Below are 27,215 nucleotides of genomic sequence, written 5' to 3'. Positions count from 1 at the left end.
ATATGAAACAATGATAGTGTTAGAGGAAATGGTTTTAATTGCAAGAATTCAACATTGCCAAGCAATATTACTTGCCTATTGCCCTTCCCTATCCACGACGTCCCGGGCAAATCGCCTTTTACTAATTGTCCATTAATTTGCATCATTACTTATAATTACTTGCCGCGATAGAATTGTTATAGTCGACGTTCACCAAAAATATTAAAGGAAATCTCGGTGGCATGCAATTGCTTGTGCGTTTTATAATTATCAACTAAATAAATGATACATACAACACATCACCAATACATCATACCACCTCGTCCTGCCGTAGTAAGAAAAACTATAAGCGAGATCCTTCTGTTGTTTTCTTTCAAGTGCGTGATCCGCGGTATATGATACTATTATGGAACATTATTGATTCTAATCTATTAACTCCAGTTACTTGCCAGCTGATCCGAGCAAGAGATCGAGGAGGAAGATAAACATTTTTGCCACAAAAAGCTGGATTATTCAAAAGCTCTGAAACCAAGTGCCTGTTGAAATTTTTACCTGCCAAACTACTAGATGGTGATAATTAGCGCAATAACTTCGAATAAGATGTCTGATTCGATATTGTACTCCTATTTTGTACAGGACATACAAGTAAAAAAACAGGAAAGTTTCTTAATTTTCAGAGCTCGAAGGTTCGTTTCCAACGCCATCAAAGACTCTTGAGATTAGTGGGGGTGCACGTAAGTTGGCCTGGACACCCGTTTGTCAAAAGAAAACAGCAGAGTTTACACTCAACTCAAAGCACTCAAATACTAAGAAGAAGGATGATGTAATCTGGGAGTCGCACAATGTGGCACTAACCTAACTTTGCTTTATTTGGTAAGATCCTACTATAGGTTGAAGTAGCTTCTAGGGTTTTGATCCTAAAAGTAAGACTAAATAAACGGTGGGCTTCCAGATTCAATTGAGTGCATAGATCACTTCAATTGCATTCATTTTTTCTTGGAAAGAAAGTTTTTTTTTTTTTGTTCACTTGAAAGAAGACTACTCGCTATTTCCTTTGGTGGATGAGTGAGATTCTTCTTTTACAATAATTATTTGGTAAATTTCACTGACATCCCTGGCCCGAGGTTTGCTTTAATGACGGATAATGCCTCACATACGAGAAATAACAATGAGCACCACCCGTAATTTCTATGTAATCTCACCGACACGCCAATCGACAATTGTTTATCCAAGCACGTGATAGAATGCGCCGAAAGTCACTTATTATTTACCCTTGTTGATAACAAAAAGTAATAAAAGAACTAGCAACTCTCACTTATTTTGAATCAAATTGAATTATTTTTACACATTAAGGAGTGAACATGATCGAAAGGGTAAAATTTACCTATAAATATTTAATTTTTTTTTCACTTTTGGATAGAAAGGAAATTTTTATTACTTTTGGGTAAATTTTTTTTGAAAATTGAGAGCTTTCAATTATTTATTGTGTTATTAAAAAGCGTGAATTTGTCAATTATAAGACACTTGGCTAAGCCTATCAAATGTTTGGTTGAACAGTTAGGTTTTTTTTTTATCGGCAAAAGTAACATTTTATTAAGAGGGAGGGGAAGGGGAAATTCTTGAACAATTGTTTGTTGCGCATCGGTGAAATAAACATTGAAACCATATGGGGTTTATGGCCATTTCTCATAAATGAGGGGGATATCTGTCATTAAGGCAAACATTAGGGGGTGTCATAGAAATTTACCCATAATCTTGTTTGTATGTTTTATATTAATTTGTAGAGTATTTAAGTTAGTTTGTAAACAACATTAGATTGGAATTAAGCATAAAAGACAGTCCTACCACCATAATCGAGGGGTATTCTTGCCTTTTAGCAATAGTACCCTTCACAACTTGGTCCGTTGAAATATGGGAATGTTTGATACAAATTTCACATTTCATAGAGATCGATGTCACCAATACATTCAAATAGGTACAGACTTTTGTGCAAGAGACGCAGACACTAATGTGGTCGAAACTGTTCGATGCATATGAGTCTGCAAAATAATGAGAGTCTCATGTGCATCGGACTATTTCGGATGCATTTATATTCACATATTGCACAAAACTAGGTGTACCTAACACTAGTGTCGTAATTTAGTGGGGTGGCCATGTATATTTGACTAATGTCATATCCCCAATGAGTGTAATATAGACAAACACAAAAAGCTTAAGAAGCTATAAATGTGAAATGACGGGGTAAATCTTACCTATGTCACTTTCAAGTCAAAGCCTAATTACTAGGAGTAGCAGTTCAAAAAAATTACTAGAAGTAAAAAAAAATATCTTTTGGTAAAGTTTCTTTTGCAAAAGTTTATAAGAAAAGTTGTGCTGTTTTCCAATGAAAGACAATCTCTCGGGTCATAATTGCAGAAATTTTACCACAGCATCTAAGTGGGTATATTTGCAGAAATTCTGCCACAGCATCTAAAGGGGCGTTTCCGCTAACCAATAAGTTATGGACAACTTTTTGTTGTTCAAAAATGTCAATTTATTTCCACTAATTTATAAGTTGTTGACGAAAGGAAAAAATGAAGATGAAGAAGTTGTGGGTTAGTGTGAACAATATGACAAAATGCAATAACTTATAGTCTAGTCCAAAGTTTCTGTGGAATGTGAAGATTATAAATAGATTCAGCGCCTAACACCACATTTGCTTCATCTGATCTCTTCTTCCTTTTTGTTTCTAACCTTCTACTTCCCATGATGAGCTCAAAGGCTGCAGCCATAGTCATCACTCCTTCCGGCGACAATAGAGACATGGAAATGCCCAACCAAGCTAAACCCTCCAAGGGAGGCTGGAAATCTGCCATTTTCATCATCTGTAGTCATCCTATACACACATACCTTCTTACCTACCTACCTACATGCATGCATGGATACATATTTGCATTATATCATCCTTTTGATCATGTTGTTGTTGTTGTGGTTGTTTTGAAAGGATGAATAAAAGCTTGTTTGGTGGTTGTGAAATGCAGTTGTGGAAATGGCGGAGCGGTTTGCGTACTACGGCGTGTCGGGGAACCTAATTATGTACCTTACCGGTGTACTCGGCCAGACTACTTCTACTGCAGCAAAGAACGTGAATGTATGGCGTGGGGTCTCTGCAATTTTCCCTTTGTTGGGTGCTTTCGTGGCTGATTCCTACCTAGGCCGTTTCAAGACCATCCTTCTGTCATCCATCATTTATCTCTTAGTGAGTTCACCATCTTTTCTTCTCACTTTCTTCTAATCCTTAGTTGCATACATAATACCATTCTACACATGCATAAAACAGCAGTATCAGGAGATCGACAAATCGTTATCGTTGTGTTGTTGAAGCAGGAGAATCAAAGAAAATACGACAACCACCGGTGACATGGTAGTGAATTTTAAATACTATCAACCACCAAAAGAGCTTCAAACATTGAAATCAACCATTTTACTCCAAGACGTATCGATCCTCGTATATATAACTAGCTTGTCAATCAAATATGAAACAGGTTTTGTGTACCGCGCGGTCAATATGCAATCGATTACTCCCATCTTAGGGGGAAAAAAAATCTGCGTGTGCACGTACACATATACTCCTACACATCAGATACGTTGTGCATAGGATAATATTTAAACTGAAATGATATACTGTAATATTTCACAGGGTTAGTTTCTCCGCTTTATATCATCTCGCTTAGTTGGTTGCTTGCTCTTGGCTTCAAGTTTAGAAAGATTACACAAAGAAAAAGAATCTTCAAGTTTAGAAAGATTACACAAAGAAAAAGAATCCAGAAAGGAAAAAAGAAGAACAGAGAGCTTCTCTCTTTATCATGATTATGGGTTCTGAATTTTGCAGGGCCTTGTTCTGTTGACTGTATCAGTCACCACCACATCATTGCAACATTGCCAAGCAGTTTTCTTCATAGCCCTTTACATACTGAGCGTTGGGGAAGGTGGCCACAAGCCATGCGTCCAAACATTTGCTGCAGACCAATTCGACGAAAATCTTCCCCAAGAGAAGGCGGCCAAGAGCTCGTTCTTCAATTGGTGGTACTTGGGGATAGTGTTCGGTGCCACCACCGCGATACTGGTGGTGATCTATGTGCAAGACTACATCGGGTGGGGAATCGGGTATGGCATGCCAGCAGCAGTGGTGGCGGCTGCGCTTGTGATTTTTCTGCTGGGAAGTAGGACTTATCGGCAGGAGGCTCCAGTTGGGAGCCCGTTTACGAGGGTGGCTCAAGTGTTCCTTGCGGCGGCTAGGAAGTGGCGCGTGAGTGAGACGCGCCAAAATCATGGTGTTTGCCATGAGGACACTAGCAGTGGAGATACAGGAGGTCAAATGAAGGGCGGCACTTTGGCAAGAACCAATCAATTCAGGTATATCTATTGGTCTTATAACTTTTAAAGCCCCACTTAGAGCATGGAAGTAGCAAATTTACATACCAAATTAATAAATTTGGTGATGCATGTGACAAGTTGAAAGCCACTTGCAACACGTGCGCTCCAAGGGACTCTTACAACCTTGTGAGTTTAATTTTTTACTACTCCTTTGACAGCTTTGTCAAAGAATATTCAGATAAATTCACCAATCATAAGTACTATATTTGGTAAGGTGGCAATTTGAAGAGTCGTTTATCACTTTTCAGCCTTGAAGAGTGAGAGAGCTACGCTAAAATAGTGTAGCAAATTTACTATATATCTCCATTGGAGTGCCTTTCGTTGACATGGTAAATATGGTTTGCATTCGACATAAAAAAACACAATACTATATATCTCCCTTGGAGTGCCTCTCGTTGACATGGTAAATATGGTTTCCATTCGACATAAAAAAACACAATAATTGCACACAGACCCAAACCCACCATTTAGAAGTTAGTAGGTCATGTTTTCAAAATTGAACCACCAACACTCATATATCATGATTTATCAATCTGTAATTTTTTTCATAACCGGGTATCTGTCCAACTTACGCGTTACATTGACTAATCTCAAGACGCTGAATTCACCAACCAAGCAAACCCTCGGTCATCCTTGTAAATTTTTGTTTACGATAAGACTGGAACCTGCGAGTTCAAGAATTTTGTCAGCTTGAACACAAGGGAAAAGATGCAAAATCACATTTTCATGCTGACGTTTGGAATTTAGTGAATAGTGATATTGAAATAGAACCACTGAATCTGCACTCAATTTTGTAGTATATAATATACCATTGTATATATCCACTCTTTATCAAAGTTGTCAAAGACCTCTGTTGGGTATTCAAATTGTGGAAGTACATCCACATATCATGAACTCCGGAGGGTAACTCAAGTGACAACAAGACATAGCTCTAAATTCTCATATCTTGAGTTTAAAATTTGGCTATCTCTTGAGACCAGGCGGCAAGAGAAAAATCTCTTGTGAGTTTCCAATTCTAGGCGTGGATTGCCTACCTTTTGACCAGACCGGAGAGAGAAATAGTCGCGGTACGCGTAAACTGGCCCGAACACCCTTGATCATCGATACCAAAAAGAAAAGAAAACATCCACCTATGAACTTGAGTGCTTGTGCTTGTCATGAACTTTTCAATTCAACCGGTCATGTGCCATCGGCGCGTCAGATACTGCGGTGTCTCTTTTTTCGGTTCAAGGCACCAAATGAGTGTCAAGTGGATATGTATGGGCCGTATGGCCTGGGGACTTTTGGTAGGGTATGGAGAAAGTCTCTGGATCCAAAAAAAAATATGAAATCGAAAAAAGATGTGACTGAGTTTTGTTTTTAAAAAAAAAATTTGTTGAAAAACTAAAAAAAATTCGAGTGATGTAACTGAGTTTTGTTTTGAAGTTCTTCTACAAGGTATATGCATTAAGGATGCTGCATTTTTTATGGAATATTTTGGTTATTTGTTATGAAATAGGAGTATGTTACAATTTACATATTTGGGTGGGAGTAGTGGCATAGTAGCTAGAAGTATCCACTAGCGGGGACACTATAAAATACAATTCCGGTGACAGCGAATCTCAAACATCTCATCCCACTGACCCAGAATTTGATGTTTTTTGGCAATACAACAGTAACTTACGTATTACATCACGAAACACGAATGCGAATTTTCAGATTTTAAAGTAGTGTGTTTCACTCACCTAGTGGGGTAGTATGAATCCTAAATAAAGTAGATAATAATGTTATGTTCACCCTATTCTTGAATTATTGAACAAAATATCCTTTATATGTGCATATTTGAGTGAGTTGGTTGAACTATATAAAAAAACAATATCTGTTCAATTCAAGAAAAACTAAAACTACAATAATAATAATAATAATAATAATAATAATAATAATGTAGTGAAAACTCGTGCCCCCGGGATGGGCCTACTACATTGGCTCCGCCACTGGGTGGGGGACCATGCATGGATGAGCGAGGAAGTGGAAGTATTTTTCCTGTGACAGATTCCGAATATTGGAATTGTGATTGGCACAGCAGATCTAGGAGTATTCATGGTGGGTTTGGTGTCTCACCAGTCACCACTGAGACTTTGGCGCATGCCGCGCATCTTTCTCCTGGAAGGTACTACTAGGTTCTAGGGTTTGGTGTCTCCTGAGTCACGAGACTTTGGCGCATGCCGCGCATCTTACTCCTAAAAGGTACTCTACTAGGTTCTAGAGTTTGGTGTCTCCTGAGTCATGACCCTGGGCGGCTCCACTTAGATTTTATATATCTGTGTGGCTGTGGGTGTGTAAATTAGGTGTGATTGTAATTTTTTTTTTTTTGGTTTCCTTTTAGATGTTGGGAGCTCACTTTAAAAAAGTTGCACCTTGTGCACGAGGCTTTTGTTGGATGTTGGGAGCTCACTTTAAAAAAGTTGCACCTTGTGCACGAGGCTTTTGTTGGGTTTAAATTCACAACTTTACCATCTATATTTTATAATTGAAAACAAAAAAAAAGAGAGATTCTCAAGAGTAAGGCTGCAAACGAACCGAACCATTTCATGCAACACGAGTTTCGGCTTGTTGAGGACTTGACTTATCAAATTACTAAACGAGCTTGAGCCAAAGTTTTACACTTGTATCATAAATGAGCCAAACTACTCAAGTTAGACTAGCAAACAAGAATGTCTATTCATACATCTTTTTTTGCATTTTCCTTAATACTAGTAGTAGTAATTTATAACTTTAGAGAGCTCGAGCTCGAGTTTGGCTCGTATACTCGGCGGCTTGTTATGTTAGCAAATGAATGAGGTTATTAGAGAACATCAATCCCACTCTCATCAGTGGGTGAATTCTATTTGACAGGGAAAACATAGATAATTGCAAAAGTACATAGTCGGTATCTCTCCCTTTTTTGCTACTAGCATGGCCCTCAAACCTTATTTATCAGCAATTACATTGAGGTCTTGTGTTCGAAATCTCTCAGATGTTACCAATTAACTCTTTTTGGACAAGTCCATACGGAGCTTTGCTCCGACTTTAGTTTGGCTCCCCGCAAGTAGGCGGTGGGATTGAGCCCCTGGATTAGTCGATGCACGCGAAGCTAGCCCGATCACCTGAGTTAGCAAAAAAAAATTACATTAACTGTGCACTAATAGTAGAGTTCATACAATGTTCAAGTTGTTCCAACTAAAAATTACTCCACCATTTTTGTTGAAAAATATCGATGTAAATAGGACTGAGAAATTTTTCAGTCCGACCTTGAAAAAAAATATTGGAGGTGGGTTTTTTTTTGGCAAAAAATGTATTCCGAAAATAGGACTGAACCGCAACTTTTCTGAATATTTTCTACCATTTTATCTCACAGACCTAATTAAACTCTCTACAGGTTTTTGGACAAGGCTACGATCATTGATGAGATAGATAAAACAAGCAAAACCAGAAACCCATGGAGGCTTTGTTCAGTGAATCAAGTTGAAGAGGTAAAGCTTCTCCTAAGGCTATTCCCCGTATGGCTAAGTTGCTTGACATTTGCTCTAGTAATAGCACAACTCAGTACCTATTTCACCAAACAAGGCAGCACAATGGTCAGAACAATTGGACCCTCATATTTCCTAGTACCCGCGGCATCCCTCCAAGTGTGCACCGGCCTCACAATCCTCACTGCTGTCCCACTCTACGATCGGGTACTCGTTCCAGTTGCCAGAAAAATCACCGGTCACCAATCCGGTATAACCATGCTACAAAGAATCGGGACTGGAATTTTCCTGTCGACGCTTACTATGGTAGTATCAGCTCTAGTTGAGGCTAAAAGGGTCAAAATCGCAATCGACCACAATCTCCTAAATGCACCGAAATCAGTGGTCCCCATGAGGGTTTGGTGGTTACTCCCACAATACATTCTCTGTGGGCTATCGGATGTTTTCACCATCGTTGGACTCCAGGAGCTGTTCTATGACCAGATGCCTGAAGGGATGAGGAGCGTGGGAGCCGCTGCCCACATTAGCATCGTGGGCATGGGGAGCTTCTTGAGCAGTGCTGTCATATCCATTGTGGAGGCAATTAGTGCAAGACTTGGCAACGAGTGGTTGGTTACCGACAATCTAAATCGGGCGCACCTCGACTACTTCTACTGGGTCCTGGCAGGGTTGAGTGCTTTGAATTTTTGTGTCTACGTGTTGGTTGCCAAGGGTTTTGTGTACAAGAAGACTGAGAGTGATGGTCCAACCAAAGGGGTGGAGCTTATGTCTAAGGAGGCCCCCATTGTCTAATGGATAGTGCATTATCAGCTTGCATGCTTAGGTGGATCTACTAAGAGTACCAGTAATGTGTCTTATGGAGTTGTTATCAATCAGGTGAAGTGCTCAAATTGAAACCCCAAAAGTTGAGCACAGCTAGTACTAGATTGAGGAATCTGCAATCATATTGTCAAGCTCAATGTCTTATGCCCTGTCCATCTTTTCTTTTCTTTTCTTTCCTTTCAATGTGTGAATCAAGACTCTGTTGGTACTGAAGATGATTTTCAATGGGTCTCTTGTCTTGTACAGTTGTACGTCTACGGAAGAAGATAAGAGACGCATAAAAGTGCACAAACACTCGTGCAGGGTGTGTGTGGGGGTCCCCTACCCAACGCGAGCCTGCCTTCAATTGTTTGTGCATTTTCGTGCGTGTCCTTGGCGAAATTTATTTATGTAGTTTTTCTCATAAATTCCTTCACATATCCATTAGACGTACCATAAAAATTATCGTCTTGGGTGCTGGCATGCTGCCACAAGAGACGTAACTATTGGTGGGCTATGGGGAGCAAGGCCCCCATAGTTTCTCTTTTTTTCTTTTTTATAAGAATTTTACTATATATGAACACTTCAAGCTCACACGATCAATTGGGATGTATTTTTAGGATTTGAGAAGTTCAACAACATTTTCAAGAATGGAGCTTAATCATTTTGAGCATAATGTCGTTCAGCATCCGGAATTCAAACAATCGTGAAGTATTTTTGGGTTGTGTTAATGGTTGATTGATACTAGAGATCAACAACATACTCACTCGTCAACAAAGTGGTGTGACAGTGGTACTTGCACTTTACTCTTCATAGTTCGCCCCGTTTACTAAATTTTGGTTCCGTCCTGGCTGTCACAATTACACGTAATTAGTTGTTTCTACAGTAGAGGGACCTGAGAGAAATATTTTGGAATGTGGCACGGTAAAGCAAAAATTTTAGAGCGCTGCTATTCGCAACCCTTTATTTTCTCCCATAGCCCACTAAATTTCGGTAAATAGTTGTTGAAAATCATACATAACATTTCGGTAAATAGCTGTTAAAAACAAAATTATATTTCGGTAACTACATGTCGAAAATATATTCAACTTTCGTTATACAACTGCCGAACATACATTTTCGGTAAATAACTGTTGAAAAAAATATTGTATTTCAATAATTGGATGCTGAAAATATATCTCAATTTCGGTAACTAACTGTCGAGTATAATTGGAAATTTTGACCGGACTATGGAAGAAAATAAAGGGCTGCGAATAGCAACGCCCAAATTTTATTAGGTGGACTTGAATGATTCTGAAATTATGGTTTGACTCCCCAATTTTGTAGTAATGTTTAGAACCAAGGGTGCAACTCAGAGAAGGGGAGGGGGGAACACAAGCTTGTGAGCCCCTCTTTATTGAGCAAAATGAATTTAATAAAAAGGGGTCAAGATTTGCATGAAATCACCCAAATCTTTTTTCGAGGAAAACCACCCTAATCTTGATATAAAGATATTGCCAGCTCACCCAAATCATTTTCTGGGAAAACCACCTTAATCATAATATATAAGATTTTCCCAACTCTGCTGTAGTTCTGTCACCATTGTTATGCTGTTTATTTAAGACTTTGAAGTTAATGATTGCTTTCTTTTACTAATTACCAAGTAATCTGTCCATCAAAGGGTGCGTTTTTCTTTATTATAATAATAATTCATAGGGCCAGAACCCCGCGTCATTAGAGAAGAAGTCAAGGAAAACTATCTTATCACCAAACAGGTCTTTACTTCCTGCTGAGATAAAAAGGTGGAGGGCGCGGCCAGTGCGTATCGACTTTCTTTGAGAGTGACTATGGAATCTCTTACGAGAGGAAGAGCGAGACAGGACGGCCTAGATTGGTCCAATACCGCGAGGTTAATGAACAGGGGATCCGGAAGAGGTCCCTGAATGCGGGCTGGAGTCATAACTTGACCGAGTCCCATCGGTAGGATCGGGGCAATCAATTAGGTGTCTCGTGTAATGAATAGGAGCTCTGCATATATATTGATTGTTCTGTTTAACGCAATGTCGATGATATCTAATATCTATGAACTAAAAACACCCAAAAAAAATATGAAAAAAATGTCGCGGGCTAGGAATTTTCTTAAGGTATTCATTTATTTAACGATGTTACTAAGGAATTCTTGACTGGCAAGCACGTGCATACATGGGATCCTTCTTGGAGGCTGTAAAATTGTCTCCCTTGGTAGCCTAAACATCGATCGAAAAGGTCAATCTGGATGACCAATGCAGTATATAGCCTTCCCCTAAATCCAAGAGGCAATGGAATATAATCACAAGAAAAGGTCAACTTTATTATTTTGAAAAAAAATATCACATTTGAAAATGTGCCAGAAAATAAGACACCACAATCATTTTGGTTGTTCAACAATTCAAAAGTCAAACTAGAGGATCCGGGAAATCCTGGGATGCTATCTGGTCTGATCTTGCTTTCCAAACTGTCCATATCTTGGAAATTATTTAGTTTCAGCTCTGACCCTAAATGGCTCCCCATAGAGAAATCACAAGCACAAGATCCACAAACCTTCATTTCTCAGTCCTATTTTTCTCTCTGGAGTTCTGGTTTTCTTGGTCCTCTCTGACTCCTCTTCTTCATTTGGCATATTTCCCCACAAAATGTGTAGTGTAGCAGCAGATGCAAAGTTCCATGTTTTGGCAGTTGATGATAGCATCATTGACAGAAAGTTGATTGAGAGGCTCCTAAGGTCCTCTTCTTTCCAAGGTAATTCCATGTCTTCATCATGTTCTAGAGACAGGGGAAAGCTTGTTTGATGTTCAGATTAGACATATGATTCCATTATCACTAATTGCATGGTAGTATTTATTTATCAATCTAAGAAATCACATACCTCCTCGCTAATAGGCCAACCAAGCAAACGTGACCGTGGCGTGACTATTTTGAGATTTAGATTTTATATCATTTTGATTCTTATGTCTTGAGGTGTCTTACTTTTTCCCAGTTACTGCTGTGGATTCTGGAAGCAAAGCTCTTCAATTTCTAGGACTACAAGACGATGAAGAGGGCATTACAAAACCTCCCCCTCTTTCTCCAAGTCATCACCAAGTATGAGATTTCCGATATTGATTTTCTTTTTACACTAGTCTTTTGGAATCCTCGCTCTTTTTAATCGTCTAAATACGTACGCATTCATATTACCAAATATATTTCTCTAAGACATTTATTGATTTATTTCTAACCACATTTTTCCATTGCAGGATACAGAAGTAAATTTGATTATTACAGATTACTGCATGCCTGGAATGACAGGCTATGAGCTCTTAAGAAAGATCAAGGTAAACTATTAGACCAAAAACAAATAAGTTGAGAAAATGCAGTGAAAACAGGCCGTGTTTGTAGCTACCAATATATATGAACATATAACGCGCATTCTATGGTTTTATGTCCTACTAATGAATTATATTATGTGACTAGCAGGAATCTAAATATCTCAGTGACATCCCAGTTGTAATCATGTCATCCGAAAATATCCCCACAAGGATCAACAGGTGAGGAAAACTAAAGAAAATACTTAGTATTATCTAAATGTTTACCTTTCGTTTTTTAGTTTTAGTTTGTTGGAATGTGAAATGGTAACTGCATAATATGGTACTAACCTGCAATTTGCTATTTGGGTGTTGCTCAGATGTTTGGAAGAAGGGGCAGAAGAGTTCTTTCTGAAGCCAGTTCAAATGCAAGATGTGAATAAGTTGAGGCCACATCTAACGAGAGGAAAACAACGACAAGAAACACCAAAGCTTCAGTAGTAAGAGAAAGGACAGCGAAGACCCATGTTCACAGGATAGAACAAGACCAATGTTCAATGACTTGTATGCGATCTAATTGGGTTGGGGGGGGGGGGGGGGGGGAATCGAAGAAGAAGAAGCATTCCATGTTATTGACCCCTAATGTTTAAATTTGCTTTCAGCCTTTATAATTACAAAATGAGTATATGGGTAGATTAGGTAGAGAGATCAAGCTATGTGAATCTGTGGTAAATGAAGTGAATCCAATTTTGTTGGTTAACGGAATATGCAGACTCGTTGCATGAAACCAAGCTTCTATACAAGCTAAACTTCTTTGCCTTTTTCATAAGATAAATATGTGCATAATACTATATCAGTTGGTGATCATAGTGAGAAAGTTGACCCTCAAAAGTCAGTAATCAATAGCATTCCAAAGGAAAAGATGGTGAAATCGTATGGGTCTGACATAGACACTAATTTTTGTTATCACTTCTTTAAATCGGTAGGAGATTATCAGAATACCACGACAATGTCACTTGAGAAATGAAAACACACAGAAGTATCTAATCATATGATTCTGATTATAATAATCTCCTTGGTGGCTTTAAAATACAAGCAATATAATCAAGGTCAATTCAAGATTTCCAAAGATTGATTCAGGAATCCTGTCTATAAATCAATCTTCAATGGCAATCCCATGTATTCAGCAATCTACAATATTAAATGAAAACCCTGATACCCAATTATTGATGTGCACTTGCTTGCAGGACATACCCTTTGATTCTTTTTTCCATATTGAGATTTGGGGTAAATGCATAACAAGAGAAGTTACAGTTACAGAAACAATATGTTGTGGAAATTCCTCTGTGAAAGGGAATGTAAATAGGATCAATTTTCATTTGTTTGAGCCATATGGGGTTGGAATTGCTATAGGAGATGTAATCCTGTGGGTTCCTGATATCCGGTATTTGGTGCCGCAAGTTGAGATGGTATCCAGACGAGTCCATATCCCTTGCTGTAGAGTATAAGAAATCCCATGGGGAGTGGGATTTCCTATCCTCTCCATCAAGGTAGTAGCAAGTCCAAAATTTTTCCTTTCGTCTGTATAAAGTTGATGGTTGCGCGAAGACAGTAACGGAAATACATACCACAAGCCCAATCAAAACAAACACTGATTTACTTGTGCTCCACCATTTCATATGTTGAGCTATATCCAAGGGCTCCCGATACCCCCTACCCAGGCAATGGATTTTTTATCATTTCCCTCTATGCAAAAAAAATGAGACCGGAAATTGAAACTTCAAAAAGTCACGGAACACAACTGTGCTCAGAGAGGTCCAATGTACAGGGGCTCACGTGCATCAAACAGCTCTGTAAGCAGATGTGTTATAAAGTTGTGTTCCTAGCATTGCTGGTTGAACTTCATGAACATATAGCAAATTCTTTTCTATATCAATGTACACCGAACACCTTTTTTTTACTATCACAAACTACAGAGGTGAGAGAAGCAACAGGTGATTTGGGACCAGCAGAAATTGAACCATCCAATCACCATCATATCATAACCAAGATGGATTAATCTAACATAAAAGGCAAACAAGCTAGAAAGGGACCTGATGAAGGGGCAGTGAAGAATCGACGAGCGGTAGAATTCTACTCGGGATCAGTCGTTTTTGGAGTTGGGATCATTGAAGATTCAGCGAACTGTGTTTGCATTTCAAGCCCTAGCTAGCTCAACGACTCGCACTGGCATTAACTGATTTTAGATTTACTGGTTTGGGTAAATTGCTATTTTCATCCCTAACCTATTTTACCATGGCTGAGCGAACCCTCTAACTATTGACCCTTGCCCAAAGTCCCTTCTGATTGATCAGACTCGGTGCTGATTTCTTGTGGTTTTTCTTTGTTTTTTTTTTTTTGTTTTTTTTGTTTTGATGTATTTTCTTTCATTATTATAGTTGTAATCTTTACATTTTACTAATATATATGGGATAATCTTTCACTCAATTTTTTTTAATACATAAATAGATAAAGAATAGATTCTAAAAAGGTAAGTAATCAACGGGCTCCCTTGCTTAAACAATTGAAACCACGTATCACTACCACCAGTCATTTCACTTGAAACTGTAGTCTATCTCTTCCCTTCTTGGCCAGTATGTTCTATACAAGCTACAAGCACCACTAGGCCCAGTCGTCGGTTAAATGACCATAGGGTTCGATATGCATTTCTTACTCAAATAGGAAGGTGGCAGTCATCCCAGGATTCCAAGATAATGGGCAATCTCAATGTAGCCGTGTGGTTAGTACAATCAGATATCGAGGAATGCTTCATCTCTTTGGCTTAAAATTCTTGACTCAATAATCAAATTTTTAGATCAAGCACTTTGGCTTTAAAATTCGTGACCCAATAATCAAATTTTTAGATCAAGCACAAGCACATACCAATGTTTTCTTAAACTTTTTTTTTTTTTCAATTGTCTCCTTATAAATGTATCTGTATCTATTGAAATACAACCCGAGATGAAAACACCATCGCTAAGGGTGAACAAAGTAAGGATGGACAAAATCGCCAATGTCCCCCCTCTACATGTGGACATTTTTAAGGGGCACGGTGTAGTTTCTGGGTACTCCATCATTCTCCAGAAATATTAAGGATGAACGAGCAAAATTTCAACATTATGGAAGAGTTACAATTGCAAGACTTGATATGACATGGGCTCACTCTAGACTTGATATGCAAGACGTGCGTTGAACCCTATTTATAGTACCACACACACTGTGACTTCGGTCACAACACCTCCCCCACAATCCTCCCCTCCGTCATGGATTCACTTTCCCTCCCTCCTTGTCAAAGGCCCGCGCAAAACCTCTCTTGTCATGGAAATCGTGTAAAACATATAAATGCCGAGAACCAGGGACAGTAACCTGATCCCAAAAAGGAACAGTAACCGGTGCCAGAAACAGGAACAGTAACCATGAATAATTATATTTCCATTCTTGTCTAATACAACTGAGGCTGCAAAAAATGATGAAATTCCGTCCAAATCTGATAAAAGAAACGATAATTTATTGGCAAACGCGACTTTGATCTACCACCAGGTTAGAGTGCTGTAATATCAGCTTGATGTGATGCTAAAAGAATAGCTAAGGGGCTTCTTTTCACAAATGCCAAATCAATCTGCTGAATCGCAATTAATTCAAATGAATAAGATCACCTACGCAAAAACCTCCCCCTACAGGCAATGGAGAACTGCATTCAGTGTCAACCAGGAGATGTAACTTCACAAAACAGAAAATAAAGAAAATTACGGCAGCTTGAGTTTTACGAGAGTTGTACATACCTGCGACAAAATATCACAGCTATTTACAGAGTCGAAAACCTGCATGCATACACCCAGAAAGTGAAGTGGGTAGATAGTTAGATAACCATGTATTCAACCATAAAGCAGTGAAGATGAAGATTATAACAAAAGTGTGATGAAACACAACTGATTGATTGGATCTTCTAGCGATGCAAATTGTGATGTGAATGCTTTAATCAGATATTTAGTCAACAGGTTCAATATTCCAATCCATGCAATGCATTACTGGAACTGACAACATACAACACATAAAAGAAAGAAAATCCTATGGGACATTGGAACAAATTAGGGAGGGAACTTGGGGAGGGAATAGAGCTGGCTCTGAGATTTGTGGGGCCTAAAGCAAACTTTGCATAGTTTAAAATAGTTAGAACTCATACACTGATTGATATAGGAGACACGATTCGAAGACACCCCTCAGTTAACAATCCAACGAGAAAGATTCAAGAACAATCCCAATTTCAGAAAATTCAAGGTTCAAGTGAAGTTATCGAGGCATCAAAACTTGAACCCTTTAAGCATTTTTCAATTTGTCAAGTGTTACAGGTATGGGAACATCAAGTTATCAATATCCACACCCCAACCAAAATAGCATCTATAAATGAGTAAACCAAAGGAGAAAACATCAGTAAATGTTACAGAAATAATATGTACGATCGTCGTTTTCACATGGGCCTTACTTTAAATTGGGCCCTTAAATGTTTTAGGAAGGTTTACTTAATTTTTATGCAAAACTTAATTATACACAGACCTATGGAATTTGGGGGCCCAAAATTAGTCAAAATTTGGGGCCTAAAGTGAATGCTTTATGGGCTTTAGCCCAAAGCCGGCTCTGGCAAGGAAGCAACTCACCTTTTGAAGAGGAAATCGTTTACCCAGATAATAAACTCCAGTTACCAAGGAACTTGCTTTGACTTAGAAAACTGATGCCCACGAAACTCATTTGGGAAATAGAATAAAATCTTGGGAAGTTTGATGTGCAATGTTTGCAAAACGTTGCCAACACTTTGGTATGCTTCATTAAAAACTTGTACAAACTCCTTCACAATGTAGGCTGTAGGGTAACACATTCTGGGTTGAACCTGGCATGGTAAACCTAGCACTTAAACACATATGTGCACCCAACACGAACAAATTAACATACACACTCATGAATGGGACTGCAGCCTAATCAACGGTTCTGCAGCTGTGCAACCCCTGGGTTGAAAAAAAATGTGTGCCTTTTTGAAATTGGTGAGTATTTGAAGTGTTCCAGGAGCAATTTTTTGGAAACTCTAAGAATCAAAAGCCTTTGACTTGCTCAAAAATTGACTGGTAAATTCACAAGCCCTGTCAAGGTGAGCAGAGAGCTGCTAGAACCCAGCTTGTCAAACTCAATCTGATTCTTTATTGCTAGTTCACTACAAAATGACATCTTAGAAGACCAAAATACATACCATGAAAGAGATGATCCTTAACGTCCAGCGCATACATAGCAATAAGGACTAGAAATGCCCCAAATACACATACAAGTCCAATTGTTTTAGTATAAAGGTCTATAGGAATCTTCAATATTAAGCAAAATATTTCACGTACCCTCATGTAGTGGCACTGGCACGCACAAAACTAAGGTCAGCCAAATAATTGGTCTCAGCAAAATCATGTAATGTACGGTGTAGCCGGGAACTTTCGCGGTCAGGTTTTCTGCACTCTTCCTTCAAGAACTTTCTACACTCATCAGGATCCTGTAACATTCATGAAGAAATTAGTTTAGGAAGAAACTAAAATACACAATTAGATAACGAGGAAACCAAATGGAGAAAAGAACAAGGCAGACCTAACAATATGGTAGGTGTTGAATTCAAAATACCAAAAGCATCATTCTTTGATTAAGTTTAGTATAGAAGAAGCTTACATTTTGAGTGCAAAGGAAGCATACACCTCACATGACATACGTAAAAGGCATACACAGTAAAAAAAAAATACCTTAAAATGGAGCAAAAGGCACCCCTGGGAGATCATCCTAGAGACAAAGGCATGTATGCATAGAAGATAATTCGTAAATTCAAAAGCCTTGAGGCATTTTTTGGATGCCTCGCCTCGGGCACTAGCGAGCCTCAATTGCGCCTTTGGTAGTCTCCATCCTATAGCCTTTCTAATATTTTTCTTTCAATTTTTCCCCTTGGCATTTTTTCCCATTTTACCACCACTGCTATAGACCATGTTGATTCCACCACTCTCAGCTTGCAAATTTATATTACAGTGGCGTAAAGCCAAGATTTTCACAGTACAAGCTTCATTAAGTAATCTGATTAATTGCTAGGGCATTGAACATTGTTATTTTTCATGTGAGTAAAAATACTACTCCCTCCATCCCATTTTGTTTGTCCACTTCTTGACTTTTCAATTTCCCAAATTGTTTGTCCATTTTGAAAAGTTCAAGAACAAAGTGCCATGAAAATACCTTTTACCCTTCTCTCTTGATTTGATGTGACAAGTGCCATTTGAATAGGAGGGCATTTTTTGGGAAGTTCAAGTTTACAAAGTTTAATGATTGTCCCCTTAATAAGTTGGGTTTCCTAAATTGGACAAACAAATCGGGACAGAGGGAGTATTATTAAAACATATTCTTCAAGAACATTACTCCAACAGCATCGACAAAATTAAGACAAGGCTTTTCAATTAAATGCTTATAAGTAACCAGTGGTAGTTGTTGATTTCATCCACTCGCAGCTTTCACTCAGAACTTTTCACGAATCAACGATGACGGAAGCAATCAGGTGAAAAAGCTTTGAGATTGCCAAGGATGGCTGGATGGGAAAAAATATGCTTGGCGTAGTGCAAAACAAAATTGAGTAAATCTTGCTTATCAAAATCACATAATTGAGTTTCAAATTTTTTTTCAAGACAATCGGCCATGATGATGAAGAAAATGCAATTCATGTTGCAATAATGGATACAATCGATGGGATATTCAATGACAGTGGAGATGATGGACTGATTGGGTAACGTGGTTGGCACGCGCAACCACTAGCATCGCAAGTGCAACTGAAACAATAACGAGATATATGTGCCAAAAGATACCTGCAAGAATTTCAGCATTTGCTCTTCCACTGTACCACGCATTGCCAGTGTTTCGACATGAATAGGACGAGTAGCACCCATTCGGTGAGCACGACTGACCACTTGTTCCTCCATGCTGATAAAATTTTCAACAGATACATCAAGTTTAATACCATGGGAAATAAGAGAGTGGAAATAGAACTCGACGTGTTGGAAAACAAACGTTGAACGATTGGAGACAGAATGAAGAGGTCATGGCAGCTAAAATCATGGCAAAAACTACTAGAGGAGTGACCTTTTGTCTTTCTAAAGGAAAAAGAGCTTGAGAAGGTACACATTGATGTCGTTGAACATTTATAAACTTCGTCACACAATATGGACCCTTAGATCTATTGGTCAATTACCTTCTGTCCCAGATCGGTTCCATCAGAAATACATGTGTAACAAAACTCAAATCAAGGCCTAACGCTGCACTTCCATCCATAAGAAGAACCATACAACTTGGATCATACTGGAACATTGCCAGTGACTTCATCTGAAACATGAGAACAGAAATTTTCCAATGAAGGTAAATAAATAAAAGGAATGGTGATAATAAGTTTTTCTTACAATGAAAAAGACACGGTCAAAGAACTTAGGCAGAAACATATGTTATGTACCTTGTTGCATGCATGCATTGGACTATACATCCCAGCAAACTTTATACCACAACCGGTTAACTGTCAAAAAAGATAAACTTCAAAATATCAGTAACGGTAATGACAGCAGCTTATATTTTCCGCAAGGAAAATCTTATTAGCCATTAGTCCACTACACTATATAACCTTACTTGTTGTTCAATGACGTGTATATGCTCAAGAAACTGAGAAAATATTATAACTTTCTCTGGAAGTGTCTTGCAAGATTCCTTGCTTTTGCTAGGCAAGACCAACTGGTGTGATGATGTACTAGGATCACCTTTCTGGGAGGCAACAGGAAGCTCATCAGAATGCTTGGCACCATTCCCCTCATCTAGTTGGAAACCAATCGTTCTATTAACTTCCTGAAGTTCTTTCATTCTCTGAACAAGGTAAGCAACTTTACTGCTAGATGTTGATTGCCAATCAGGATCCCAGTCATCCTAAACCAACAACATGAAGAATGGAATGCAAACATTGGTAACAGAACAAAAATAACAAACAGAAGAAACACAACAAATTGGAAATAAGCCTGCCTGTTTATAAGATGGTTGTAACTCAATGAGATCTTTGGGAACAGGCCACTTTGGGTTGGGATTTTCTGGACGGGTCAATGCTTCAGGACTCTGCATCTCATACAAGCTACCACAGCCAGGAAAAGTACATCTTTCACTGTCCATTGCAACACAGGCAAGACATAAAAGATGCCTGCATGGTGTAATGACAGGTAAACGGCACCATTCATTGCACCTACCGAATCAAAAAACAATCAGTAACTGAAAGATAATATTAGATTAAATCAAATATGTCTCACGAAACCTCAAAACCAATCTCACCTCATACAACAGCAACCATATTGGATTTTACTTTTAATGAAAGCATACTCTTCCGAAATAGGATCCAGGCCATTTTCAACTAAAATATCCATTGTTTCCTGAATATCTTGCCCAGCATCTGTTACTTTAATATGTCCAGCAACACAACAAGACAGCCTCAGATTTTTTATAGTATTACTTCGAAACTTCCATTGCTTTCGGTTCAGTAAACTCTCAACATGAGCTGGGTCATTCCAATCAGCCATCAATATATTACGCCGCACAGTTACCACCAATTCATTGTAACTCTTTGCATGTTCCTCAGTAAAATCTACATATGTCACTTTTTTTATGCAAGGAGGAATTGTCTGCAAATCCTCTTTTCTTGCACTAATCATGCACCTACAAAGTAACTGCAACAAACGTGTCCGACCCTCTTCCATCTCAGCTTCAAATGGCTTAAGAATGCCAGCTTCCCATGACTTCTGATTCTCTCCATAAGCGTTGTCATGAAGGAACTTAAGCAAGGGCTGAAGATGAGACAGTTGACTGTTGGGTGTGTTAGGAGCCGGTGTTCCTGTCAATAACCAACGATTTGTAGCAGTCAATGAAATAGCCAGTTGCAATTTGTTTGTCAAATTAAGACTTGAACCAAGGGTATGCCCTTCGTCTAGAATGACTCTGTGCCAATGAACTTGCATTAATACACTTCTATTCCGGGGACTCCACTCACAACTTAGACGATTAAAGGTAGTAATAACAACATCATAGTCCCAAGCCAGATTGTGTGCACTAGGCTTTTTATGATCAGTCCAGACATAAACACGCAACTGACCAGGCCTAACGTGCTTTTGGATCTGAGTTTTCCAATGATCCACTAGATTTGCTGGAACAACAATAAGAGTTGCCCTTGACAAATACAACCTTAATGAATCCAAAGGCTCACAAAGTGCGATTCTGAAGGCAGACAAATCAAAGACCAAGTTTTGTAAAGTGCTTGGGTAGTACCACCTAGTAGTACCCTTTTCTGATCTCTTTATGAGACCAAAAGCTTGAAATATCTTATGCGACTTATGTTCATCTCCTCTAGATACTACTCGAGTGTCCACAACAGGCTGTAGTAAACCAATTGATTCCATTTCCGAAAGTTTGTCCGGTGAAAGTTTAGCCAACCAAGTCAAGGCCTTTTTTGCTTCAGAATTGAAGTGCTCCTTAAGCACACTGGTGAAAAATGACACATTCTCCTCTTTCCCCCCAGGAGTTCCTTTGGTGTGAAAACCAGGAAAATATGTAATCGGCTGGCGGTTATCCCAAGATTCTTCTGGAGCGCTGCAACTCATATATAATGGGTCACTGTTCATGCTACAGAACCATACTGCGCAAGCATCATTTGCCAAACTTTCATCTTCAAGCTTTCGCCACTTGCGACAAGCATCACACTGTACCCAAGTTTCATTCTGTATAGAATACCCTGCAGTGGACTTCCTAAGCCTCTTGCAATCACGAGGTGATCCATAAGATACACCAACTCCGTACTCTGGATAACCGCGCCTTCGACCATTGGAAGAACTCTTTCTTTTACTTGATTTATTACTTGTAACCTTCCATCCATTAGAATAGTGAGACGATAGATCATATGCATGAAGAAGACTTCTCTTAATGGGAGTCAAGCTCCTTCGGCATCGAACTACACATGTTGCTGGTGTAGAGCAGCCAGCCGTAGCTGAATGAATTCCTTCATCTGGACTGAAATCAGTAGATCCCCCAATTGGCACAGCAGAATCCAAAAAAGAGGCCCCATCTGGTGAGGAGCCTTTTATATTGTCACTCAGAGTAGATTCAAAAAAATAAAGTTGTCCCCTTCGAGCATGGTGACCCGCACCCCTTTTATTTGATAATATGCTACCACTGGCAGCATTACCCCCATTAACCTCATAATAACCACATTTATAATCAGCATTGTGTGCACACCAGATTACATGCGCTCCATTTGGCGGCTCCGCCATTGTTCCTTGTGTCTTCAGAATAATAGAAAGAGCGGTTATAGTCTTGCCTAATCCAGGTTCATCACAGAACATTCCCCCACGGAAATCTCTGACTGATGGAACAGACCCTGTGACTGTTTCACCAGAAACAGTGTTTACATAGAAACCAAACCCATCTTCAGTTACAAAATCCATGTACAGAGGATGTGGCAACAATTCAGGATCTCGCTCACGCTGTAGCATCCACTCTACAGCTCCCTGCTGATGAGGAAAAAGTTTAAGTTTCATACAAGGCATAACTGAAACTGCCAACGATCTTAGATGGCGGCATGTGGCTGAAACCCTGACAAGGTCAATAGGACCAAGTGAATTCAGAATCACAATCAACAGGTCATCTGATACCTCCCAAATACCCGAGCTACATGAAGCATCTGCAGGGTGCACTCTCGAAGAATAAACATTTCCTCTCGTTGCCACACTAGGTAAGCTCTTAAAAATTTCATGAAGCTCGAAGAGTTTCCTCCTGGAAGTAACAGGAACACCGCATTGCAGTTTACAACCAAGAACATGGCAATCAGAAACGTTCCAAATGCTCTCAATATCTGTACTATCAGGTCCGCACTCAATTCTCTCACTGAGAAGCATTGAACTTCTCTTCTGCCAGTCACAACTGCAGAAAATGACTAATACTGAGTCAGCGAGACAAGCATACAACAAACAGGGCAAGCAATTTGAACTTCACAGCATAAAACCACATAGTAAGCCATGACACGGCTAGTAGAATGATGAGTCCAGCACAACAAGAAGATAATGCGGAAGCACAATGTTACGGATTATGAAGACAATCGAATCTAGGAGAAGCATTAGCTGATGAAAACAACACCAGGAAGCGATGAACAGATAACATAAATAGTTTATATAGCCCAATTGGTGCAACCAGCCAAAAAACTAAACTGCGAATCCTACAATCACGATTGACGCACCTCAAGTGCCGAAAAAGCGCAGCGGCAACCGACCCCATCTTCTTAAACTGCCACCCGGACAACACGGCGATCGGCAAATAAACATCTACAAGCACCACAACCCTCACACCATTCATTAAATCCCTGTCCACGCGCAAAACCCTACCTACTGCCTTCAAACACTTGTGCACCACCAGCGCGTGAACCTGATGGACCACGCTCGCGCTCCCTTGCACCAGCCCGAACCTCCTCCCCTTCTTCCCCGACAACGAGGACGGCGTCGTCGCGCTCCCTTGCACCCGCCCGAACCTCCTCCGCTTCTTCTTCGACGACGAGGACGGCATCGTCGCGCTCTCTCTCTCCGCCGCCCCGCTCTCTCGAGAGGGAGAATCCGCGGCGGGGGCGCGGTTGATTGGGGACAAAACGACGCCGGTTTCGGTCAGGAAACCGGGCTCGGGTTGGTTGACGTGGCAGAGGGTGTGGAGAGGGAGGGTTTGGGATGAGGAAGAGGCGGTGAGGACGGCGCATAGGTAACCGCAGAGCTTGTGGTCGGGGACCACAACGGCAGCGGCGTCGTTGTCCTGCATTCTAGGGTTTCGGAATGCTGAGAGCGTGGAAATTAGGGTTTTGGATTTTGGAATCTGTGTGTGGTGTTGTGATCCAGTGTTCTGTTTTACTGGGTTGGAATTTGGAAGGTGGGAGAGAGAGAGAGAGAGAGAAAGAGAGAAGGTACGACTTTACGAGGAGAGGTGGAAATCGGATTGTAGTGATCTCAGTTTTATTTATAGGGCGAAACAATACAGTGATTCACCCGAGGTTTATGAATAAGATAATTGAACCACTGAAGCTTTGTAATTTCCGATTAGGTCCCACAAAGAGGAGAAGATCTCTTCAATCGGATTGGTTTATGGCTTTATGACCTGTTCATTCGAATCCCCAACGGAAGAGGCGAAGATTTACGAATCCGATTGGGATTATTTGATGGCGTCATACTGAGAATTGACTAATGACCCCCCACCTTCTGTACTTTGGCCTTTCTTCTTGGGGAAATTACCAAATGGGTACATTGACTAGGATTATTCACCGCCTCTATGATCCCAAATTTAGAAATTAGACCTCCTTCAAACTAATGATTAACTTATGCACAATAATATTATATTAATTTTGTTTTTATTTAATTTTTTTTGTTTATTTTTTTTTTTAGTTTTACGTTAAATTTTTATGTGATATAAGTGAGTAAGAACGAGAGGAATTAAAAAGGTAAAAAAAAAAAATTGACTTTTAAACAAGCATTCTGAAAAATATTCAAGAAAAAAAAAATCAAAAAACTGACTTTTTGAGTTTTTCTTTGATATTTCCTAAAATATTTGCATAAAAGTTTAAAAAATTTAATTTTCCGATTCCTCTCGTCCTTACTCACCCATATTATATAAAAGTTTGGCGTAAAACTAACAAATGCAAAAAAAAATTGAATAAAGACAACAAAAAATTTATTTTGCATAAGTTAATCACTAGCGTAAAAAAATTGTCCTTATTTAAATTTTCCGATTCCTCTCATCCTAGGTTGAGTTCTGCTTAACATTTTGAAAATTGTCCTTATTTAAATTTTTTTCTCATTTTAATGTTTTGCTCTAAATTTTTATGGATTATTAATTCGTCTCAGTGAGAAAAAATCAGCAAAGTAAAAAAAAATTACTTTTAGCTTCGAACAAAAAAACTATAAGTCAGATCAAGTAAGTCAGAATATTCATTACAATATTCTTGAGTCCCCTATATAAATACATTAACTCTTAAAGGACGTAACCCCCCTCGATCCCCCAGCTAGGGGGAGTTTCCGTTTCTCTAATATCCAATCTAAGTAAAAAAAAGACTTTTTTGACTTCCTTTTTTTTTTTTTGCTGAAAAGTAAATATTTTTCAAAACATTTGGGCACCAGTAATTTTTTTTTTTTACTTTTCCCAATTCCAAATATCTAGACAAATTAATAATCTACAAAAATTTAGCACAAAATTAATGAACGTGAATTTTTTTTTAATAAGGACAACCTTCAACAAGTCCTAAAAGCTAAGGAGAACTCAGCCTAACTTTTTAAGAATTTTATTACTTTTTTACTTTTCCCGATTCCTCTTATCTAAACAAATTAATAATCTACAAAAATTTAGCACAAAATTAACGAACGTGAATTTTTTTTAATAAGGACAAAACCTTCAACAAGTCCTAAAAGCTAAGGAGAACTCAGCCTAACTTTTTAAGAATTTTTTTTTTTTTTTACTTTTCCCGATTCCTCTTATCTAGACAAATTAATAATCTACAAAAATTTAGCACAAAATTAACGAACGTGAATTTTTTTTAATAAGGACAAAACCTTCAACAAGTCCTAAAAGCTAAGGAGAACTCAGCCTAACTTTTAAAGAATTTTATTACGACACAATTTTTTTTATTTGTTTTATCTTAATTTTTAGTGGATCTTTGATAAATTTTTGTGTCACATTATTCGTCTTGATGGGAAGCATCGAATCATTTCATGCGTTAACCTTTTGCAACAGCACTATCATCAATTCATCATAACATGAAACACATTATATATTACTCTCCGTCTATAATAAATCATTGAACATCGTATTAATGAATCCAAAAAAGCATCCTATTAATGAATCCAAACAACTTAACTAGCCTCTGCACTTCCGTTCCCACGAATCGATGTATAATGTAACGTAACAACGTAAGATGGCCGGACACTTGAGTTATCAAAACGAAAAATACAAATATCACACGTGAACAACGAACACCAAACCCAACTGTATAATCCTTCAACCACTGATCTGTTATAACAACCTTTGCCGGCACCATCACCACGCGACCATCTCGCCCTTCTTCAGAGGTACGTCTGCAAAGGCGAAAAAAGTTTCGAAATTTTTAGAAAACAACAGAACTTGAAATCGCATGCGAGTATGAAAGCAGGCAATCGAAAAAGCGAAAAGAAACAAAGGGCCAAAGTGAAAGGACCGTTGCGAGGAGGTGGCGGGGAGGATTTGGTTGCCCCGGCTTCGACCAAGCAGCAGATAAAGGCGGACGAGCGTTTACTGTTTTCCCCGAAAACAGCAGTGAAAATTTCCTCCTTGTCGACGTTGTCGGGAGCTAGTTCCTCTGCATTGTTCTTCTTCTTCTTCTTCTTCTTCCCTTTCAGCTCTATACTGGAGCAACAGATGAAGAAGAGTGAGAGCTTGCTTTTGGTCTTCTCCCCCATGGATGGTGGTGAATGATGTTAGGTTATCATCCTATTAATTAACCACAAACACAAGTAGTATATGGGAACAAATAGAGATGAATGTTTATGTTCACTATAAATCATACAGAAGGCAGAGCATACATATTTATCAAATTGTAGCTTAGTGTCCCCTTTTTTTTTCTTTTCTTTTTTTTTGTCAAAATCAATAAAAGAGATCATCTACCATCATCGGATCGAATTTTCAATAGATCATATCCGTCTGATCGAGATCAAATTTTCTAATATAAACCTCCTAACTTTATGACTGGTAAATTCTTTCAATTGATTGTTTTTAGGTTGGTTTCCTTAATCTATATTTTTATATTATAAAACAGAGTAGTTTTTGTCTACTTATATAAACCCAACACCCTCTACAACCATCGGATCAAATTTTCAATAGATCATATCCGTCCAATCAAGAGCATACTTTCTACCATAAACCTCCTAACTTTATGACTGGTAAATTCTTTCAATTGATTGCTTTTAGGTTGTTTCCTTAGAAAGTTTGATTGGAGTATCTTTTTGAATTTAAATCAACTCAATAATTGATTTCTGTCTAAAGTTGATTTCCTTACATTCAATTCAATATTTGCTTTTAATTTGTTTCATTTTAGGCTGGTTTCCATATACACGAAAAGGAA

General features: G+C 38.8%; 2 protein-coding genes, 1 long non-coding RNA gene and 1 pseudogene across 8 annotated transcripts; 2 read left to right on the top strand and 2 right to left on the bottom strand.

Annotated features, from left to right (window-relative positions):
• The first annotated feature begins 2,554 nt into the window (after positions 1–2,554).
• On the top strand, positions 2,555–8,930 carry LOC131334759 (protein NRT1/ PTR FAMILY 5.4). The gene is made up of 4 exons (XM_058369994.1): positions 2,555–2,845; positions 3,000–3,217; positions 3,851–4,374; positions 7,793–8,930. The coding sequence occupies exons 1-4, from the start codon at positions 2,725–2,727 to the stop codon at positions 8,673–8,675; spliced, it is 1,746 nt and encodes a 581-aa protein (XP_058225977.1). The 5' UTR covers positions 2,555–2,724; the 3' UTR covers positions 8,676–8,930.
• On the bottom strand, positions 7,239–14,194 carry LOC131334775 (uncharacterized). 4 transcript variants are annotated; one of them, XR_009202273.1, is made up of 3 exons: positions 14,077–14,194; positions 12,335–12,439; positions 7,239–7,520 (listed from the first exon to the last, which is right to left on the bottom strand). It is a non-coding gene; the product is annotated as an uncharacterized LOC131334775 (long non-coding RNA). The 4 variants fall into 4 exon arrangements; XR_009202274.1 differs by lacking the exon at positions 7,239–7,520 and adding an exon at positions 10,768–10,965; XR_009202272.1 differs by lacking the exon at positions 7,239–7,520 and adding an exon at positions 11,011–11,465.
• Positions 11,308–12,568, top strand: LOC131334773 (two-component response regulator ORR10-like; annotated as a pseudogene).
• Positions 14,195–15,626: 1,432 nt separating the features above from the next.
• LOC131334754 (F-box protein At3g54460) lies at positions 15,627–24,054 on the bottom strand. 3 transcript variants are annotated; one of them, XM_058369983.1, is made up of 10 exons: positions 23,328–24,054; positions 20,381–23,014; positions 20,081–20,294; positions 19,697–19,987; positions 19,527–19,586; positions 19,272–19,402; positions 18,889–19,003; positions 17,401–17,549; positions 15,805–15,843; positions 15,627–15,696 (listed from the first exon to the last, which is right to left on the bottom strand). In XM_058369983.1, the coding sequence occupies exons 1-8, from the start codon at positions 23,891–23,893 to the stop codon at positions 17,403–17,405; spliced, it is 4,158 nt and encodes a 1,385-aa protein (XP_058225966.1). In that variant the 5' UTR covers positions 23,894–24,054; the 3' UTR covers positions 15,627–15,696; positions 15,805–15,843; positions 17,401–17,402. The 3 variants fall into 3 exon arrangements, with proteins under 3 accessions (XP_058225966.1, XP_058225967.1, XP_058225968.1); XM_058369984.1 differs by having other exon boundaries at positions 15,627–15,713; positions 23,328–24,052; XM_058369985.1 differs by lacking the exons at positions 15,627–15,696; positions 15,805–15,843 and adding an exon at positions 16,472–16,907 and having other exon boundaries at positions 23,328–24,052.
• Positions 24,055–27,215: the final 3,161 nt, after the last annotated feature.

This window comes from Rhododendron vialii, chromosome 7a (assembly GCF_030253575.1).
Source record: "Rhododendron vialii isolate Sample 1 chromosome 7a, ASM3025357v1".
Lineage (NCBI taxonomy): Eukaryota > Viridiplantae > Streptophyta > Magnoliopsida > Ericales > Ericaceae > Rhododendron > Rhododendron vialii.
Note: the sequence above shows the minus strand (reverse complement) of the source record. Positions and strands in the feature narration are given on the sequence as shown.

What these genes read in the sequence shown, in the direction of transcription:
- LOC131334759 (XM_058369994.1), top strand. Translation starts at nt 2,725, where the DNA reads ATGATGAGCTCAAAGGCTGCAGCCATAGTCATCACTCCTTCCGGCGAC. An exon ending in ATCTGCCATTTTCATCATCT is followed by an intron (nt 2,846 to 2,999) that starts GTAGTCATCCTA and finishes TGTGAAATGCAG; the next exon opens with TTGTGGAAATGGCGGAGCGG. An exon ending in CATCCATCATTTATCTCTTA is followed by an intron (nt 3,218 to 3,850) that starts GTGAGTTCACCA and finishes TGAATTTTGCAG; the next exon opens with GGCCTTGTTCTGTTGACTGT.
- LOC131334754 (XM_058369983.1), bottom strand. Translation starts at nt 23,893, where the DNA reads ATGCAGGACAACGACGCCGCTGCCGTTGTGGTCCCCGACCACAAGCTC. An exon ending in GCGCTTTTTCGGCACTTGAG is followed by an intron (nt 23,015 to 23,327) that starts GTGCGTCAATCG and finishes CATTTTCTGCAG; the next exon opens with TTGTGACTGGCAGAAGAGAA. An exon ending in GAACCGATCTGGGACAGAAG is followed by an intron (nt 19,004 to 19,271) that starts GTAATTGACCAA and finishes AAATTTTATCAG; the next exon opens with CATGGAGGAACAAGTGGTCA.